The 22,196-nt window shown below is 40.4% G+C and overlaps 1 protein-coding gene across 2 annotated transcripts; it reads right to left on the reverse strand.

Moving 5' to 3' along the window:
• On the reverse strand, positions 1 to 12,810 carry LOC134677611 (ER membrane protein complex subunit 1). Of its 2 annotated transcripts, XM_063536080.1 has the most exons (17): positions 12,627 to 12,810; positions 12,432 to 12,547; positions 11,785 to 11,916; positions 10,625 to 10,823; positions 9,836 to 10,169; positions 9,205 to 9,391; positions 7,248 to 7,364; positions 6,941 to 6,955; positions 6,225 to 6,391; positions 5,432 to 5,575; positions 4,747 to 4,914; positions 4,158 to 4,262; positions 3,519 to 3,723; positions 3,116 to 3,268; positions 2,744 to 2,920; positions 1,713 to 1,946; positions 1 to 887 (listed from the first exon to the last, which is right to left on the reverse strand). In XM_063536080.1, the coding sequence occupies exons 1-17, from the start codon at positions 12,767 to 12,769 to the stop codon at positions 727 to 729; spliced, it is 2,757 nt and encodes a 918-aa protein (XP_063392150.1). In that variant the 5' UTR covers positions 12,770 to 12,810; the 3' UTR covers positions 1 to 726. The 2 variants fall into 2 exon arrangements, with proteins under 2 accessions (XP_063392150.1, XP_063392155.1); XM_063536085.1 differs by lacking the exon at positions 6,941 to 6,955.
• Positions 12,811 to 22,196: the final 9,386 nt, after the last annotated feature.

Raw genomic sequence — 22,196 nt, forward strand, 5'->3', positions numbered from 1 at the left:
AGTCGAAAAGTGTTAGACCACTTTCTTGGCTGACTGTACTACAACAAGTAAATATATTATATACTCTTAACTTGAATTTGTGGAACACTTGCGGTTAAACTTCTACTTTGCTTTGAAAATGAAATCTGGACTGTACAGATGGCAGTGTTATTTTAAAGTAAATGCACCGTCATGAGGCTTATTTTCAACAAACTTTATAACATATGTATTTATGTTTAAAGTACTTATTGTACATGAAGTTAAGTATATGGCTTTGTTAGACTAGGTGATTTGGTGTTTTGAACAGTGCTCAGTAATGCTATAGTCGACCATGTATGCTATAAATACTATTCATTGATAATGATAATGTATATGAAAGTGTTATTTGAGTATAAGGAATATTTAGAATTTATTTAATATTGATAATAAATATTGCACACTGCACATTATCGAACTGCTTGGCTTTGCTGGTGCAAAGTCAATTTACTTACTATTACTGGGTAACAAAATGGAGAAACATTGAGTAGTTTATACCTTACAAACTACCCGTCGATGTATCACAAGGATAACATCTACTAACCTGACCCTATTTGATATTTCCCTAACCGAGGGATTACACATATACAGTCCAATTACTTGCGCGTCATAATGAATAGACTCAATACGGACGCTCAAAATATGAATCCATATCATTCAAATTTCAACCTTAACGCTCCAACTATACAGTCAAAATTTCTTTACACCGCATCACTTCCACGCGTTCTTTAAGGTTTTCCTTGAGGCGAAGTATTTGGAGCTGTAGGTGGCGACGATGAGGCCGGCGAGCACCAGCGTGATCAGATAGTAGTCGAAGTCGTCTTTCAGGAGATCAAATGTTTTAGAGGGCGCCACTCGCGTGTAGAAGAGATCTGTTTGACGAATAAAAACAATGGTTATAACTATAAACCACTGTATAACTGGGTGCTACACCAGTAACCAATGATTGAAACTTTTAGTATATTTTGAATATTGGTTTCGTTAAATCCGTGTCCGTTGAAAATATATTTATAATGGTAATGATAATATCTCCAATGCCGTCAACCATAAAAGCAGGAAAATTACAGTTTACGGCAAACGGGGTTGGCTGCAACAAAGACTTTTCATCACACTTGCTAATTTGATTAATTTAATAGCCGTTTAAAATATTTTTACACAATTATCAATTGTGGTTGAATGTCGACGAGTCTGTGCTTTCGATGCCTACACTGCCAAAAATTTCAAACATCATCATCATCATCATCTCAGCCATAAGACGTCCACTGCTGAACATAGGCCTCCCCCTTGGACCTCCATACGTGCCGGATGGGGGGTGAATGCCATAATCGCCACGCTTGGCAGGCGGGTTGGCGATCGCAGTCGAGTACACCGAATTTGAGGGACGCTGCTGCCCGTCCTCCGGTGGTTTTAGACGTAGTATAAGGACATACCCGGGTCCAAAAAATTTCAATATGGCGGACGAATGTTTGAAATGTCACCGTATTTAGGAATGATTTCGATTAAAATTTAGTTTTTTTTCTTCGCAAGTGTGATGAGAAACATTGTGTGTAATTCCGGGGGTAAGAATATTTTGTTACTAGAGTCTTGAATTCACTTCAGGCTACGGTTGTCGTGAATATAATAGACTCTCGTACAATATATATTCCACTTATTCCCCACGTTGCACAATGTATTATAATTGAATGTGTAAGACTCACCTAGTCCAGTGGCGAGCACTAAGCTGGTGCTCTCGAGACCGGCGGCCTCAGTGTATAGCGCCGTGACGCGGTGCAGCGAGCGGTTGTAGTTGACGACGGCCTCGGCCGGCAGCGGCAGCTCCGGCGCGTACGGGATGAGGCCCTCCTCGCGCTGCTCCGGGCTCAGCGTGGCCGACCGCCGAGGTTCTAGGAACGCCCACGGTAGCTCCACTATCGCGCCCGTCGATAATGCCACTAGGGAAAAGATAAAACAATTAAGAGTTGGTTGCACCAAACCGTGTTAACGTTCGCTAAATTTTATTGTATGGAAAGTTTCATAGTTCTCTGCTGCTTGACGTTGATCACCCTGTTAATTGTGGTTGGTGCAACTAAATAAATGGATCTAGAAGTACATAATAATATTTAACGTAGGACTCAGGGCCGAAGACATTTGAAGGTTTCTAAATAGAAATACGTGAAATAGAAGTACGGCTGCCATTTAAATTTTTTCGTTTATGGGCCGTGGGCCGTGCGCCTTCCAAATCCCACTTCAGGTCCGGGCGAAATTTCTACGGACAAAACTCAAACGAAACTATTTATTTATTTATATTATAGACCGCGGGCCAGGAGTAAATATTGTCAGTAATCGCCTCCCGCTTGATACTTCGTCAGATGATAGTTTAGATGCTATCATGAATTAAAAACATAGTCAGCCGGTTGTATCGCGGTGGAAAAACCGTCAGTTGGTCACATGAACATGTCTTTTTTAATTTATAACATCTTAAACTATCTTCTGACAAAGTATCAAACGGGAGGGGATGACAAAATGTATTTTATTTTTTTACATGTTTCGGTGACCGCCATTCCTCAACCCACTAACGGAGCGCCAGCTGACGTCTATGAGCGATCATCATACATACCCGTTACCCGATATACGAGTTGGAGTCATGGAAATCTGTTCGTGGCTCGCGGTCCATTAGCGGCAGCCAGACCCGGTTTAAAGGAGAAGTGTGGTGTTGTCGAGTATAGTAGTGGTGGTAGGTAGTACTCACGCAGCACGTGCTTGTCGGTTAGCGAGCGCTCGGTGTGCGTGGTGGCGGCGGCGGTGGGCGCGGCGGTGAGGATGTAGGCCTGCCGCTCCACCGACGGCGCGCGCTCCGAGCGCAGCGAGCTGAACGCCGCGCCGGCCGGCAGCCAGCGCTGCTTGCCCTCGTACAGCTCCATGGTCGCTGTAATTTAATTATTCCATTATTTTTCTGTTTTAAAAAATCGGAGGACGAGGCAGCACCGGTTCAGATCGAAAAACAGAAATGGATTTGATCGGAGATCTATGGAATTCCAGCCCGCAAAAGGAAATCGATTACGAAACGTTATAACACTATCAAAGTGCACTAAGTGCAGGTTAGAGGAGGGGGGAGACTCACAGACTTCGTAGCGTCGCTGGCGGTCGCTGTAGTAGACGTAGGCGACGAAGTTGTCCGAGTGCACGGCGAGCGGCTCGGCGCGCGCGCGCCGCTGCGTCTGCGCCGCCACCACCGCGCCCGACACGCCGTCCACCAGCGTCGCCACCACTACGTCTAGAAATTATATATAATTTAGTATGCGGACACTAACACAGGAGCAATAATTTATAATAATCGAGGCAAAAAAAGCGAATACATGATTGACATCATCATCATGGTTGACGATTGTTTGATGATGTACAGTTTGGATGGACTACTCAGTTAGAGTCAGACCAAGAAAAGTCTGCATCAGATTTGATAGCAGATAGCAGATATTACTAAAAATGAGATATGTGTCATAGTTTTCCACAGACTATATCCTCACCCTTGTGCAGCGGGTCCGGGCCCTCGGAGACGAACAGCACTATGTTGGGGTTGGAGTACTTGTAGAGCACGGAGCGGTCCCCCAGCACGCGGCCGGGCGAGTGCACGCGCTCGTCGGCCCGCTTGCCCACCGCCGACACGATGCGGTGCCCGGACCCTTCACTCCCGCCGAGGTTCAGCGACCAAGTCTTCTCCGCTACTACACTCTGCAAAGTTACATAGATATGACAACGGTATAGCAACAAGTTGCAGTTGATGCACCAGTATCTGGAAATTCTATAATTACTGGGATGTCTTTGACTTAGATATCTGCTTAATTCATGAATCTAGGATATACCTGGATCTGGCATGAGTGGTGGGCAACTGACAGAACGAGATAGTCTTATGTATCTTTCAGTAGGAGTAGCAGAGAAAGCGGTATTATTGCTTGTCCTTGTCACAGTCTCACTTTTTGTTTGTTCCCCACCTTTTTATTAGTATGGAGAATGGTGGGCAACAAATGAATTCGACCAATCACAGTGTCGCATTTGCGTATGTTTTGTCCCTCACGGAGGCACGCGTATACCACTTCTATGCGATCCTACCTTCTATGGCTTAATTAGTGTAAGTGACATTTACAAAATTCTAAAGTAAAGCTCACCTTTCCGTCGTATCGAAGAGCGTAGCCCTGAACCTTGGCCGTATTTCTATCCGCTACGTAGATAAACATGTTCTCGACTAGCGGCGCCGCGGATAACGGGAAAATCTGCAGATTATTAAATTTACATTAGGAACTGGAAGTAGAATAGAATAGTTTTTATTCGTAAACACACAGACAATAGACAAACATAGAAAAAACGTAGTGAAAAATAAAGTGTCAAGTGTCAGTGAAATGGCCCCATCTGAGTATGTTGCTGGCGACTTCCAGCGATGATCTTCTGATACTTATACAAATACGATTAAAAATAAATTGAACGTAATACAAGATATACAGATCCTATCATCATCATCATCATCTAAGCCATAAGACGTCCACTGCTGAACATAGGCCTCCCCCATCTGCATGATGGGGGGTGAATGCCATAATCGCCACGCTTGGCAGGCGGGTTGGCGATCGCAGTCGAGTACACCGAATTTGAGGGACGCTGCTGCCCGTCCACCGGTGGTCTTGGACGTAGTTTAAGGACATAGCCGGGTCAAGGGTCGGGTACAGATCCTATATCTGATATAATTGTCAGCATTACAGTTACCTGCACCGTCTCGTCGGCGTCGAGCAGCAGCAGCGCGTGCAGGCCGTCGCGGTCGGGCTGCGGCAGCACGGCGGCCTGCAGCAGCCGCGCGTCCAGCGGCACCGTGCCCTCGCCCGTCGGCGTGCCGCGAATGGGGTTCAAGTTGATCACCAGCCCGTTGCCGTTATCCTGCACAACATATACCGTCAACCGGGGTCTATAGGAATAGCTGGGGTGATTAGGGACAAATTTTAAAATGCAATGTACCTAACAATTTCTTTCGAAATAACCACACAACTTGTATCATTCGATTGAAAATAATAGATTTGGTATGATACGATTTGCAAGGGTATTATTTTCGCAGTCGACATCAAGCATCGAGAAGCGGAATTATCAGTACCGCTACTTGATACTAGAATTCTCTATTGTCGCGACTCGCGAAAATTGTAGGCATTGAACAACAATTTACAACTAATATTAAAAGCAGAAGGAGTTTAAAATAGAGTTCCGGTTAATCCGGTTATAATATTACCTGAAAATTGTTGAGCATTAGACTTTCCGGTCGACGGAACATCTATTGTCAAGTAGCAGTATTGATAATTCCGCTACTCGATAGTAGATGTCGACTACGAAAATAATAGTCGTTTTGGTACTGAATCTGATGTAGGTATGGAGTGAGCACTCTATGTATTTTTTTCTCTATGACCTGCTTGCCGACGATAGTGAGGCAGGCGTCGTGCGGCGGGTGGCGCGCGGCGCGGCGCACGAACATGCGCGCGCCCTCCGCGTCCAGCCGCGGCTCGTAGCGCTGCCACAGGATCGCGCCCGACAAGTTGTCCATGCCAAATATCTGCGGATACAATCCAACGTGAACTATGATACTTCCAGCTAGTAAGGTAAGTATTAGGGTCTTCTTAAATAATCATAAGTTTGATTTCCAGAAGATCTTATGACTGTTTGATTTCCAGAAGATAGAACTATTAAAGATACGGCTGGCGAAAATCTAGTTGCAGCAAGAGGCCACCACAGTCATCGACGATGCGACTAAGTTTTACACGCCATCAGAATTCAAACTCCTAAAATTTACTCTCAAGGCCTCAATGGCTCTTATACAAGTCAATACACATTTCACGATGTGTTAGTGTCACCATATAGTGACATGAAAAATACACAACAACATTAGTACCACCTCCACCCTAAGGGCTCATTTAGACGGCGCGCGATCTCGTATGCTATTTTAGTTACATTTCGGACTATTGAGGTGACATCCATTTCAGCCGACCGATCAAATGCCGCAATGTAATGAACTAGCATGCGAGTTCTCGCACCGTCTAAATGAGCCCTAACACAAAGGACTATAAAAGTGTAAGATTACCTTAAATTAAGTAGGCTTCAATGGCTCTTTCACTAGTCAATACAAATATCACGATGTTACACAGCAACATTCAGTAGTAACGACTCCACCCGAAGACAAACCCCTAAATTAAATGTGAGGTTACCTTGCCCGCTCTGGTGACCAGCACGATGATCTTGTGCAGGTTGAAGTAGTCGCGCACTAGCGGCGAGGGCTCGCTGGCGGCGCGCTCGCCGCTCAGCCCGCGCAGTAGCGTCTGCAGCTGCTGGTACTGCGTGCGGAGGCGTCGAGTGAACGCTCCCCACACCGAACCTACCACCCAAATTATTATGCACCATGTTCGCTAAGCGTTCTTACGCGACTAAAGCGAAAAGTTAATCGTAGACTGTGAATTCGTAGCTTATTGTAAAGACAAGGTTTACTGATGCTCTGATAAGCACTACTTGCACCATTCCACTAACCCGGAGTTAACCGGTAAAACCTGGAGTTACCATGGTTACCAGTACAATTAGATACTGAGTTAACGGTTTAACCGATTAACCTCGGGTTATTGGGATGGTGCAAGTGGCCCTAAGAATATTGGTGTTAGTACATTCACAGCTACTTTCTGCCATGGTTTGCTGGTCAAGCTACAATCATGGAGCAGACAATGGGTTGTACAGAATGTTTCTCTTTCACATTTACGAGTACCTAACTGTCTCAGTATAAACATGTTAAGTTTAGGTAAACAGAAATAATTAGTATTCAATATTGAAGGCCACAAATACACATTTAGTGTTAGCACTATAACAATTGGGAGTGTCTTGTCCAATACTCGGGTACCACTAATAACACATCATAAAGCACAACTACCATACTTACCATACATCTTGGCAGCTATAAACACAAATAACCTCAGTCAGTCAATCGGTAATAATTGTATTAAAAATAAAATATTTGTAAAATACTATAAAGTAAAAGCTTGAACTGACTTCATCACGGTAGGTGTTTATTGTAAGGGACCGTAGCAGAAGAAACGAAAAACAGGACAAGTGCGAGTCGGACTCGCCCACCGGAGGGTTCCGTACTTTATAGTATTTGTTGTTATATATCACGGTTCATGAGATACAGCCTGGTGACAGACAGACAGTGACAGGACTATAGTATATAAGTTGTTATCTGAACGTACCTTCCTTGTGGTCGAACTCGGCCTCGATGGCGGCGTCGAGGTCCGACACCGGCAGGTCCACAAACTGCGCCGCCACCACGTTTGCCAGCGCCTCCTCGCGCGTCCATAGCACGCGACCTGTCACATATTAGACGACAAAATAAATAAATATTATAGATCAAACTTTTTAGATATACATATGTAAATATAAGAAAAGTTAACAGTATACAGATACTAACATTTCAGTTCGATTGTATTATTTACTAACCATAATGTCGAGTCCAAGGGGGAGGCCTATGTTCAGCAGTGGACGTCTTATGGCTGAGATGATGATGATGATGAATATCGAGTCCAACAATAAATTTTAGTACAATACCAGGTAGATTCGGTAGTAGTGGGTAGTTTTTCAATTTGAATTTAAAATTGAAGAGATTTTAAAAATCGTTTTTAGAAACAAATCAATATTTTAAAAGTAGGCGCTATTACGAATTTCTACTTTTATAGTCTGAGTTAATTTTCGGTTTTCTATCTTCTCTTGTTATTTGTTAACCCTTTATAAGGCATAAGGGTGTCAGGAATTATGCAAAATTGAACTCTATCACTTTGAAATAAAGTTCAAAATCAGGTGGGAATTCCCTCTGCCTTATAAAGGCTTAATAGTGCCCATAATATCGAGTACAGAGTATATTATGGGCTGTTTGCTAGATGGTATAGCATGTCTCCGTCTGTGGCGTTCAAAAGGTTAAGTATAACTTGACGAACATTAACGACATGCTGCAACCCAGCATTGTAGGTTATGCAGATGACAGTACGGTTGTTGAGAGATATTTGGCTAGTGCAAGGGACAGCAGGGAGGATATACGTTCACAGAGAGAGGCCATGGTTGAGCGAATGAGCTTGACCCTTAGTCTCGTTTCCCAGTGGGGTGATGACAATCTGGTCACGTTCAATGCCTCCAAAACGCAGGCGTGTCTATTTTCCGCAAAACGGAGTCCATTCGACCTGACTTCTTCTTTCCGGGGTGCATCTGTACCTATTACCGACAGCCTGGAACTCCTCGGCATGGAGCTGAGTTCAGTCCTCAGCTTCGCCAGTTTCATTGAGTCTAAAGCACAAATTGCGGCCAGAAAGCTGGGCGTCCTAAATAAGGTGAAGCGATACTTCACACCTGGACAGCTTCTAACACTTTACAAAGCTCAAGTCCGGTCGTGTATGGAGTATTGCAGCCACCTGTGGGATGGCTCAGCTAAATACCAACTCGCCGCTTTGGACTCAGTGGAGCGCAGAGCCAGGAGGATGATTAGCGACAAGAAGCTAACGGCTAAGCTTCAGTCTTTGGCCCATCGGCGGAAAGTCGCCAGCCTGTCGGTATTCTACAGGTTGCACTTCGGGGAGTGTGCCCAAGAGCTACACGAGCTCATTCCACCGTCCCCATTCTACCATCGGACTTTTAGACGCACGGCCGGTTTCCATCCTTACTTGGTAGATATTCCACCAATTCGCACGAAGCGCTTTGCTTCTACTTTCCTTATGCGCACTGCCAAGGAATGGAATTCCTTGCCGGCGTCTATATTTCCGTGTTCTTATAACCCGGCAACCTTCAAATCAAGAGTGAACAGGCACCTTCTGGGCGAGCTCGCTCCATCGTAGGCCACGTCTACGCCTCGGCTAGTCTGTGGCCATGAGTAAGCCCATTCATAATAATAAAAAAAAAAAACGACCGGTCTGCCCTAGTGGGTAGTGATGCCTATGAAGCCGATGGTCCCGGGTTCGAATCCTGGTAAGGGCATTTATTTGTATGATGATACAGATATTTGTTCCTGAGTCATGGTTGTTTTCTATGTATTTAAATATTTATATACATTATATATATCGTTGTCTGAGTACCCACAACACGAGCTTTCTTGAGCTTACCGTGGGGCTTAGTCAATTTGTGTAAAAAATGTCCTATAATATTTATTTATTTATAAGTAAGCACCTCCTTGCTGCACCAGCAGCGCCGCGTCGTCCTCGGCCACGAGCAGCAGGCGGCAGGCGAGCTGCTCGCGGGCGCCGCGCGCACACAGCGCGCCGGCGAGCGTCGGCTCCGGCAGCGCCGCGCCCGGCTCCGCGCGCACGCCCGCCACCTCCGCGCCGGACAACGAGTGTGCACACATCGACAGACCCTGTACGTAAATAACGACTTGGTCTGGGTTGTTATGTACGAGAAAAAATTTCTTATTCCACACTATGTGATGTTGTACATTAGGTTTGCCCGTCGTACGGACACCCAGACTTTAATAAGGAAAGCAGAAGACTGTGTAGGCAGTAAGTTGTAGAAAGTAGCATAAGCATTTACATTAGGATTCTGCATGTTGCGGAATATTATTTCATAAATATGTAATTCACCTTCAAAAATTAAAGTATTTGAGATGATGAATAGAAAATTGATTAAAATAATGTGTCATATCAGGGATATTATAAGTTGTGACGTAAAAATCTCATATCAAGAACTCTTTTATCCAACAAAGTTTCACTCTTTTAAAACTTGACACATGATCATTTTATTCTTATGTTAGGTCTTTCCTTTTTGCCGAATGTAAATCAAAGTATCAAAAATCTACCTTTACCTTAACACTATCATCCCAAACTTGCAGGACTATTGATCCACTAGGTCCATCAACAATCGCCACACTCGCCAGTGGATGAGCCAGCGGCACATTGAGCACCTCAAACTCATGGTCTCTGATCAGGACTATCTTGGAATCTTCAAGTATAAAGCCGGGCAGCACACTGTTCCCGTCCAATGGTCGGATGTTGCCGGTGTACTTTTCAATGTCAATGTAATTGGAGACTGGCTTGCTGATGATCTGGACGGCTTGGGAGGTGACGTCGAGGGAGATGAGGAGATTGCTGCCCATTTTTCCGGAAGCACAGACATAATGCGGCGCAGCCAGGAGGCAGCTGTAGAAGAACAACAGTTATCTGATTAAAAAAACTCAATTCAAACATTTTCATAAGATTCTTAAAGAAATGGCAAGTTATACTAAGTATTTATTTCATTGTAAATCTTTTTTTTTTTACAAGAAAAGATCCTAAACAATTTAGGCACAATAGTAAAACCCAGCATCAATTTATCCTGGCAATCAGAATTAGATAGATAACCTATACTGGCACTATGAGCCATTCTGGCATGTATTTTGTGATAAAACTGTAACCAGTGAAGTAGCTAGGTGTGGGCGAAGTAGGCACTCGCCCGCTGCCTCACACATAAGGGGGCCTTGCAGAAGCCAAGCCTTTTTATTATCTTGGGAATACACATTGAAAGAATTCTTTTTCAATAAATCATTTTTCATTTTCAAAGAAAAGGGCCTTGCAGATGCAACTCCGCCTATTGTACTAAATTGTACTAAACTGACCCATCATTAGTCCAGAGCGCTGGTAACTTGGAAGTGGACCCTCTATTCTGTCCTGTCATCAAGTTGTACATGGTGACCTCAATCTGTGAGCCGAACACCGGCAACATGTGCACCAGCATGTTGTTCTGCACCCACCATTCGGAGAACACGGCCTGGTCATCATTCTGGAGTGTGAGGGACCATTCCCAGAGCAGTATACCTAGAAGTTGGTGTAATTTAGTATAGAATTAAAACTATTGTACTGTACATTCGGATTTGGATGAATTTTGTTTGTTCAAAGCAATGAATCAGTAGAAATGCTACTTTATTTTGTCAGGTGACAACCAAAACTCAGTTATTACTACCACAAGTTGATAGCTATAGTGGACCATATTAACATCAGAATCAGAATCAGAATCAGAATTGTTTATTGCACTCATATTAGTATACAGTTCTTAAAAACTACTAGTACAGTTCCACATGAACCCTGTAAGGGTATAGCAATATACTTAACACTAACTTATGAGATAACATGCATCATAGGCCAATTCCTAAGGGCTAATGTATGATTTACAATGGTCTCTCTTGTAACCTTTTTTCCAAACTTATATCTTCTCGGTTATTCATCCATATTTTCGTTAAAAAAATCATTTAATGTATAGTACGCTTTTTTTACTAGGTAAGTTTTTAATGTGTTTTTAATGTTTTTTCATCTAGGTAAGGTTGAATTTTGTTTAATCACTTTTTAGTAATTAGTTAGTTTTGGTTTTCCCCTGATGATTTGGTTTATGAAGTTTTAACAAGATTGAAACAAAGTGTAGAATGTAATGCACATTGGACCATAGAATCTTATATCTCTTATTTTTATTTTATTTGATATTTTATTAATTATATTCTTGTAACATCCTTGTTTTGACCATCATAATATGAGTTCTTGTAGGTTGCCTGGCCTGCAATTTATAATGTAATCTTTATTATGCAATAAATAAATATATCCATCTATAAAGATCAGTTTCATGAATGGGATAGATACTAGTTCAAGTACAACTTCAACTGGTTACTTATAAAATTGTTAGAATACCGTAGCAACAAAACTTGAAATAGCTATCATAAAGTTGAAGTTTCATGGTCAAATGGCTTGTAAGACATATGACACTTGATAAACAAAAGGTTAGTGTTACCAGTATTAGAATCCCATCCCCGCACAAGGTATGGGTTGGCTCCTGTCACCGTCACCACTTTCTCGCTGACATGTAGTAACTGGATATTTCCCGCAGATGCAGACTCGAATACATGGCGCCATACCACTTGACCTGCCAACAAATAACTTCACAAATATTTTTCCTTATAAGGTTCTTAAGAGGTATCAATTCTGCAGTATTATTAGTGTGTTATAATGTTTTCCTTTATGAATATCTTGCATAAAGTTAGCTAGTCTTCTTCTTCTTCCTCTCCTGGTCCCATTATTTCGGGTTGGGTCTCTTTACTGTCCTGCGCCAAGTCCTACGATATTGGGTCACTTTCTATACTTGCCCACCAGGTATATGGCGGGTGACCGTGGCCTCTTGCGGCCTCTGGTAGATTGAGGGCTACTTGTACTAAGTGATCATTTTTCCGTCGTTTAACGTGGCCATACCCACGAAGACGGCGGCTTCGTTGAGTTAACTAGTTACTAAATAAACAATATTTTTGTTCTAGGTACATTTAATAACACTGTAGTTGCAGAACTTCACACGGAAGCTATCATTTATTGAATTCAGGAGGGAATTGTTTATTTAAAGTACCATGATCGGAAGCGGTCAATAAAATAGATTAGTAAACAACGAACCAGTCTTCAAATTCAAAGCCGCCAGTACATTCTCTTCCGTAGCGACAATTATTTTCTTCGCAGTTGAAACTGTGTCGAATTGCGAAAACTTAATCCTCCCGACATAGGTTTGACGCCTGAAAACGATTTAAATAATAAATTCACTAACTTGAGCAGGATGACATACAAATATCATAACCTAAAAGCTATAGTTACCAGTCGAATTTGCCGATTTGATCCTCGTAAATACATTCCGATAGGTTAATTAGGCTAAAAAACACAATAAACCAGTTTATACTGTTCAAAGATCGCAATAAACCCAAAAAATTGGGTTTTAATCGAATTGACAGCACCCCCATTTCGGCCTGAATGACTTCAATGACTGAAAATCGATGTGTTGCTACGTAATTATATTAATTATTAGTGTCAAACTTTCAATTACTTAAAACACGTCCACAAATAATAATTCTTTATGATAAATTTAAGTTGTAATTGTAGAAATAAAACTACATTTCAATACAAAATTATGTTATATAGTGCGTCAAGCAAATCTTGTCAGTAGCAATGTAAAGCAAACTAAAGTAGGGCAACACTCAAAGAGTAGTATTGCGCTAAGAAAAGCAGCAATGTATAATGTACATCGAACCAAAACTTTTTTTTCCGCTGAGCGCGCCTTGTCACGTACGTCAATTCAAATTGTCACTCGCGGATTCTCTATTGAAAATGTTTGAAATTGTTATTAATACGTATAGACGGACAATTTAAAAGCGGTGTGTGATGTTGATAAAAATGATTAACTAATTTGAAGATCTCAAAATAAAATTGTAAGTGGACTATGCCGTTAAACAAGAATGTATGAATAAAATCATTGCTTCAGCAGGTAGATGTCATACTGGATTTTCATATTTTATTAGATTTCTCAGTTGGCACTGTAAGCATTGTAGGCACCTTAGCTTTAATTAAGCACAGTCTTGTTTAATATATTGGTATTTAATGGTGACACAGCAGAAATATCTCTTGAAATAGAATAGATTCAGAATGAAAACATTGTAAACCATTTGTAAACAAACAAGATGATGGCTGTCATTCACGATCCACATTCCACAGATAAAGCACATATGACACGCGATTTTCGAATTATTCGAACACAGTGTTGCTAACCCGCGATTTTTCAAATTTGCCGCCGTTTGCTACTGACAAGATTTGCTTGACCCAGTATATCAAATTTATTATAAGCGCAGAAATTAAAAAGTGTAGAATTTAAAAAGTGGCAATACTGTAGTGTCGTCCCTTTCAAATCTATCTAACCCCGGCTACATACGTAACGATAAATCGTTGCGATAAAACTGTGCAGATAAATCGAACCGTATGTATGACATATCGTTACGATAATCGACAACGATTTGTCATACACACGGTTCGATTTATCTGCACAGTTTTATCGCAACGATTTATCGTTACGTATGTAGCCGGCATAAGAAAAATTGTGCTGTGAAAAATCGCTTCACTAGATGGCGCTATACCCTCCTCAAATTTTATACCATAGAGGTACAATAATATAGAGAAGACACAGGGGAGGTGTCAAATGACCGAACGAGATACACTTATAGAACTTTCAGTAGGAGTAGCAGAGAAAGCGGTACTATTGCTTGTCCTTGTCACAGTCTCACTTTTTGTTTGTTCCCCACCTTTTTGTTAGTATGGGCTATGGTGGGCAACAAATAACCCGACCGAATTACGAATATTGTCAGGAATGTCAAAACGTGTTTTTAATATTGTCGCATTGCGTATGTTTTCTCCCTCACGGAGGCACGCGCACACCACTTCTATAGGATGCTACTTAATGTTTTATACTCATCAGTCATCAGTCGGTAGCGTCCTCTTTGGTAGCGTAATTCAAATAACAACATGCTATAATACTTACCAACTATGAGCTACGTTATGCCGGCTACATACGTAACGATAAATCGTTGCGATAAAACTGTGCAGTCCGACTGTGCAGATAAATCGAACCGTGTGTATGACAAATCGTTACGATAAATCGTTGATCGGTGGCAGTTGCAAATTATATCAGAAAAATCGTTGTCGAAGCGAACTGCACAGTTTTATCGTTACGTGTGGATGGCGATCGGTCATTTCGGCAGTACTTCACGTAGCTTGCTTGTGTGCGCACGTTCGTTCCTCAAGTAAATAATGAAAAATGTAATGAAAAATATAAAAATGAATCCATATTTCTCTTGGTCACGTCATCACGCGTGAACGGCTGGACCAATTTCGCTAATTCTTTTTGTCTTAAAGTTGGTCAAGCAAAAAATAAATAAATTTAAATTTAAACTGTTTATTTCAGTAAAATATGCAAATCATATAATATCAAGCTTAACTACTAATCTTAACTTTAAAATATTTTTTGAGTTAAGGAGTCTTATTTTAAATATTTATACATAATTAATATTTTTTATAGGTACATAATAGCATAATAGGTCATATAATTCGGTGATTTCGGTATACTGCCCTCTTATTTTAATTAGGTATCTTTTCATAATATTTCTTGCTTGTCTATTCGTCCGTCCTTCTATAAGTTTTAGTAATTCCTTTGAAAATCTATTCAAGATGCTCGGTAAGATGCAGTTCCACACTCTCTGCCTGTATACATTGTTTGGTTATTGTCAGGAGAAGTTTCTTATGACAGAAAAGAAATAAGAAAGTTGCGCGGAACATTAGAAAATTTAAGAAAACTAAACTTCCATATTTGATGACATGGATAACACGTTTCTTGCGTGAGCTTCTGCGGAGAACTGACGATCGACGCCGATATCGGAGGCGTGTGGAGGCACTAGGAACGTTCGATTTATCGCACAGTCGGACTGCACAGTTTTATCGCAACGATTTATCGTTACGTATGTAGCCGGCATTATAGGGACGATATTCTCATATAACTTTAAAAAAAATGTCGTTAGAAAAATCTCCGCAGAAGAGAGCGGTAAACAATCAAAGAAAATAATTCTACCTACATATCACTTTGATATTATTACAAAGTTGATAGATATAATAAAAAAACAGAATCGAGTGCGTTACAGTTACAGTCCGCTATCGAGCGTAGCGCAGCGGGTAAACTGCATTGCGTCAGTCAAATACGGTGGCCGGAGAAACATATTCGAACTTCACAAAGCTGTTCCTGATTTGATATTAGGTAACTCTCTGTGAATCTCTATCTCACTGATTCAAGATTTCTATTTGCGGCTTCCACTCTAACTAAAAAGAATCAACCTCACAATAGTTGAGATGCTATCATTTTACGGTCTTCATCGGCAGCTCAATGTCATTTTGGTATCAGTTTTTATAGAATCAATCAAACGTTTATTTGCAGATTATATATTTTATTTTATGATTTTATTTATTTATTTTTCTTCTTAATTTATTTATTTTATTATTTTTTTATTTTATTAGTCAAATAAGTAACACAGCATTACACTAAAACCAAGGCACTGAGAAACTAAAAAAAAAAAAACAATACAAAGAAACTACAAATAAAAACAAATAAAAAGCAAAGACAAATTAAACATTAAATTTGGGCGACGACGTAACAGCGTGGCTCCGTTGCGTCGTCTGACTTGGTGTAGGATTCGGCAGGTTGCCCCGGTACCGCCGAAACACCACACCCTTCGGCCAGAAGTCCGCGCTTGCGATGGTGTCCTGCGATGATAGAAGAGGCAATGGAGCAACATCGCCCGATGGCAAGGGACTATCGCTGCCCACGGACACCTGCAACACCAGAGGGTCCAGAGGGGTTGCAATTGCAAGTGCGTTGCCGGAATTTAAGATGGGAAAACACTCTGTATATGTTGTGTCGTAGCCATTAAAAGGTGTATTTCACCATATACTACAACAAAACTTATCAGAGCAAAGTAGGAAATTTGACAATTTTACGATAGGGAATAAGTGCTCCGTGAATAATGTTTTGTACGGACTGTACGGAGCACTAAAAATGAGATTAAGAAGCCCCGGCTTTGCTGAGATGGTCCACCAAATAGAACTTGTTAAACTTCATTCATTACATAGGTACAGTTATTGTAAAACAAGAAATATGATGCCGTTGCCCACTAAAGAACAACTCCCAGTCATACTGCAAGCAAAGCAAAAGAGGTCGAAACTATGAGAGTTCAACAAAAAAATCTTTTTTTGAAAGTTGGTTAAAAAGGGTACCTAGTTCATTGCGATTGTACTTATCGATGTCGTACACAAGGTTAGGACTCAGTGGCATTGAATTTTAATATAGCATCAACTATCAAGTACCTACTGTCAACAATATGGTCATCTGACCTCAATGAGGAAGGTCGGTTAAAACCTGTCCTTTCTTCCGGAACTTTTGGCCGTCAAAACGGTAGAAAGGTGGTTTGTCGTTATAAGCTAAAATGTAACTTTTTCTAGTGACAATATACCTAATAAGTTTTAGGCAAATATTAAATTTTTGGTACATACAAGCTTTTGCTGACTGCACTTTTTTCCACAGTCAACTAATACTCATCGAGACAATTCTAATAACCCCAAACACAATTAGGTTTCGTTGTTTAAGACGAAACAGGAGCTGAGTTTTAAATATTTTAGGTAAATATACCCGTCTCGCTAACGGAAGCGGCACCTAAAAGTAGTCCGATAAGGACAAGGCGAAAAATCCTTCGTAAAAATCTCAAAAATCGAGGTTTCGTACTCCTCTGTTTCCTCCTCCAAAACTTAACCAATCGTAACCAAATTTGGAAATCTAAATGATTATGAAATTATCTGTGTCGGACCGTTTTGCTTTTTTGGCTAATTGATATCAGTTTTGAATGCCACGCCTCTCATTGCGGCATAGTCAATTACGCCATTTTGGCCATTTTTGAAGGGCTCTAGCGCCTTAAAATACAAAAATATCAAAAAAAGCAAAACGGTCCGACACTGATATTTATTTTTTTTTTTTTATTTTATTTTATTATATTGACAATATTAATCTGTGTTGAAAAAAATCATTGCTCTAGCTTCAAAAACCACGGAGGAAAACGAGGAGTACGTTTGTATGGAGAAATGACCACTCCTGTTGGCTCTTAATCACTTTAATCTATCACAGAGATGGCCACCTCCTGTCTCCTGTGACTCCTGTCCTGTGTCCAAAAAGTTGCTGAACCTCAGTAAAAAAAACATTAACAAACAGCGTGCAGCGGTAACCTTCTATAGGTACTCTGTGCTATAACCGCGAAAATCGAAGTTCGCAAATTGCGGGGATTTTTCTCTGTCACTCTAATTACGCCTTCGTTGGAGTAAAAGAGAAAGATCCCCGCAATTTGCGAATTTCGGTTTTCGCGGTAGCCGCTCAGTGTAGGCATTTCCGTCAGTACTCAGTAGAAAATAGCGGAACATAATTTTTTTTTTATTTATTACTCAAATAAGTGACACAGCGGGTGTCCACGGGCGGCGGTAATCGCTTACCGTCAGGTGATCCGTCTGCTCGTTTGCCTCATTTACCATTAAAAAATCATTACAGTAAAAACCAAGGGCACCAAGGCACTGTAAAACTACAAAATGAGAATACAAGAAAACAAATAAAAACCAGGGACAAATTAAACATTAGATTTGGGCGACGAAATGTAGACGCAAAAAATAATACCGTCCCATACAAAATTAGAATTTCCCGCCTTTTTCTACTGACAAAGTTGTTTGACCGTAAGTACTGTGATGTCATCTACATCCATGATGAGTCTCGTTCACGTCGGGAAAATCTCCACGACCACGTTCGCAATCCTTTGTTTAAAGGGGACGATGTCACGTGACCGCTTGTCCATACAAATAGGGTTGCCAGATGGTCGGGATTTGGCGGGATTCTCCCGATTTTTAGCATGTGTTCCCGATTCCCGACAAAGTGTAAACGGTCCCGAAAAACAGCTTCACGTTATAAAACAATAATTTCAAGTTCCGAACTGTCGTCTAGCGAGCGAGCTGACGTAGTGCCAATAATGTAAAATATCGTTGTTTTTAATACAATTACTTTAATTTGAATGTATTTTTTTTTCCCGACTTAAGTCCCAAAATCCCGAAAAATTTATATTGTTTCCCGATAATATCGCCTTTCGATCTGGCAACCCTACATACAAACGTAGTCCCCATTTTCCTCCCTGGATATTTATTAACGTTATAGAAAATGTTTTACACAATTTGATGTAACTGTAGCCTGTCAAGTCATTTCCGTCAGTAGAAATAAGCTGCCGCTCGCCGGCAAATTTAAAAATGTAGGCGCCAAGGGTTATCGTCTCAAAGAAAATTGATTGCAATATTTCGATTAAATTCATTATTAGTTAAGTATAAGCTTTTAAAAAGTTGTTCATACCTATGGCATTCGTTTATTGCTCGTCCTAACTGTTTACTCATATCGAAAAGTCGAAAAAAGTCAAACGAAGGGGAATATGCTTGGTCAAGCAGATCTTGTCAGTAGAAAAAGGCGAAAAATTCAAATTTTCTATGAGATGCTATCCCTTCGCGCCTACATTTTTCAAATTTGCCGCCTTTTTCTACTGACAAGATCTGCTTGACCATCTATAATAATATACACAAAAATTGTGTCAAAATATTTTCCATAATTCTAATATCCAGGGAGGAAAATGGGGGCTACGTTTGTATGGATGGCGAAGCGGTTGATTTTCGTCTTAATAAATCGGTCGAGTGTGGAGCATCGTTTACGATAGGTATACTTGGAACAGCGCCAAGAAAGTACTTAGGTGGCACCAGCTTTCAGTATTCTTACCGAGCCCACACAATCCCCTTTTACGGGTCACTTCGTATAGGAATTCTCATATAACGTGACCCGTTTTCATTGTTCTTACTACAGTCTAAGTACTCTAAGTAGACGGCCTACGTCGCGCGCAAATTTTTTTTCATACAATTAACTAAATAAGCGACGAACAGGGTGGTTCAAACCTTGACGTCCATGCCGGAATTTGTTTACAAACGTTAAAAAATTCATACCCTGAAAACAACGAAAAATCGGCTAACATACATGCAATGCAATTGCAATAATTTTTTTTAGATTCCTCACGTCGTGGGCTATCAGAATATATTGGACGTCTAAGTTTGGATCACCCTGTATAGTCAGCAACGTTATGGGGTTTGCAGAAGTTCTATAGGCGACTGTACCACGCAAGTACTTCAGAAATTACAAAAAGTGCACTTTCAACTCCATCTTTACCAGTTGCGAATCGCGAACTGCAGACAGATGGCGGCGTCGCACATGCATTACAAAAACCCCACAAACCATAACGCAGTCTCCGAAGACTTTAACTTAATGGTACAAGGATCATAATCGCTTATTTTAACACGAAATATTCTTGTCTTATACATGCATTTAAAAAAATCCGTATTGCGTTGTAGTAAGGTTAAAATTGGCATGATTTAATAGTTTCAGGTCATGCTACTACTGTATGTGTGCAGCGGAACTCCTTTAGGGCTTCTATTTGGTACATTCGCGGGAAGTCCTTATTGATTACACCCTCACACCTCGTTTTGTGCGCATTGTGGCGTGTAATTATAATAAAATGCACAATAAGTTTAAAAATAGATTCCATTGTCCTATAGCAAGGCACTGGGATAGTCTCCATGTTCCCACTTTATCCTAACTTAAGAATAGTTTTTTATGTCATGACATTTTAATTGAAATTGACTGCGCATAATTTTAATATTTAAATGAAATCTCAGATATAAATTTTATTATTTTATTATATTTTATTATTGCTTATCAATTTTATTTTTATCAATTATCAAATGCTCAGTTAATTTATTTTTAATGTCTAGTCATGGATCTATAAATTATATACCTATTTTTATTGATTTTAGTTTTAAGTTTTGACATTTTAATTAAATTGGACTGCGCATATATTTACAGTGTTTTTTATAGTATTACATTTTAATCTTTTAATAATCAATGAATTTTATTATTTATTATCAAATGCTAAGTTTAATTTAATTGTAATGTCTAGTCATGAATCTTTATGTTATACCTATACCTAATTTTATATATTTTTAATTTTATCTTAAATGTATACCTATGGATCGATGTTGTCTGGAATAAATGATTTTCTTTATTTATTTTTCTTCTTAAGTTAGGTTAATTATAATATGGATATAAAAGTAAAATATAAAAACACTTACAAACAATAAAAAAAAATTATAAACACATTATAAAAAACCTAACCTAGGGTGCCGCCGGCAGCGGGGCAGGGCCCAAGCTGCCGGTGGTCAGGGCCGCAGAGTGAGGAATCGACGTACTATACGCGCCGTGTCCAAAATTACCGCCTTCTGCATCTGACCCTTGATCCAACCACCTAGCGAGAGTCTCTCTAGGTGTTGGTCGAGACTCTTCGCTATGAGACCGTTCGCTGACACGACTATAGGAACAATGATCGTCGAGTCAACATCCCACATGGCGGTTATCTCGTGAGCTAAGTCTAGGTACTTGCTGGACATGTCCTTCTCGGCCTTCACGAGATTCTCATCATGGGGGATGGTGACGTCGACGAGCACGGCCCGGCGCTGCGATCGATCTATCAGCACGATGTCAGGCTTATTGGCTACAATAGTCCTGTCAGTGATGATAGATCGATCCCAATAGAGCGTGGCACGACCAGAATAAATGATTTATTATTATTATTATAACCGTCGGTTAATAAATAAATTTTGCCACTTTACACGGACCCATAAAACAAATTGCAGAAATAACCATTTTTTAACATTATAGTAATTATCAACATGATTTTGACCTACATTAGACACTAGGGCAAAGCTTTATATTTCAATTAAATAGGTAGGGTCTTGCGGAAAGAGATGAGTCGTAGAATGTGTGGGCTCCCCTACATATCAGGACTCTTCTCTTTCCGCACAGACTATACCTACCTACATCTTAATTTTACAAATCAATCGGAAGGAAAGCTGACAAGATCGGAAAGGGTTGCCAGACCAGACGAAAGGGATTTATATCAGCTGGCGATAGGCCATATGGTCAAACCCACCGGGGCTACGCCGATCACAACTCGATAAGTAATCGTAAAGTACGTATATTAATTAATATTCACATACTAACTTCACATCACCTGACATAGGTAGAGGCTAATTCGAACTTACCTATACGGCCCCGACACTATCATTAGCAATGACATGAAATTTCATGACGCTCCAGCGTTTGGTCCAGTCAGGTCACACTCTCTCACAATCTCCCCACACACTTATCAGTATTTCTATCAGTATTTTCATCATTACTTGTCACGGGGAATTTTAAGTTATTATTTTCCTAACCGTTCTTAGTTATGTTCAGTTGTAGTGTACGTTTTGAAGAACACAAAACCAAGACATTATTCAAGCATCGATTCAAATATTTCTAATCTGTCGTAACCAAACGTCGGACTATAGGGGGCAGTTTGAGGGCAAGGTATGGTTTACAAAAAAATCTTAACTTACGAGTATTATAATGTACCTGTAATTTTTAACATAGTTAATTAAATTAGTTACCCGATATCATTTATTCATCTTTAATGAGTAAATACTATTTGAAGTGATGACTGATAGCCCACTGAAGTAGCCACTTAAAAAACAAATAAATAGCTGACATGCGTCATTATGACTGTTGTTCATACTTATATTTGGAATTTCACATTATAAATACTAGGTACTAAATAATAAGTACAAATACTCGAAAGTGAATTGATTGATTTGCGAACCTTAACTATCATTCTGACATGCCACGAAAATGCCCGCTGGAGTCCGACGTAT

Source organism: Cydia fagiglandana, chromosome 2, assembly GCF_963556715.1.
Source record: "Cydia fagiglandana chromosome 2, ilCydFagi1.1, whole genome shotgun sequence".
NCBI lineage: Eukaryota > Metazoa > Arthropoda > Insecta > Lepidoptera > Tortricidae > Cydia > Cydia fagiglandana.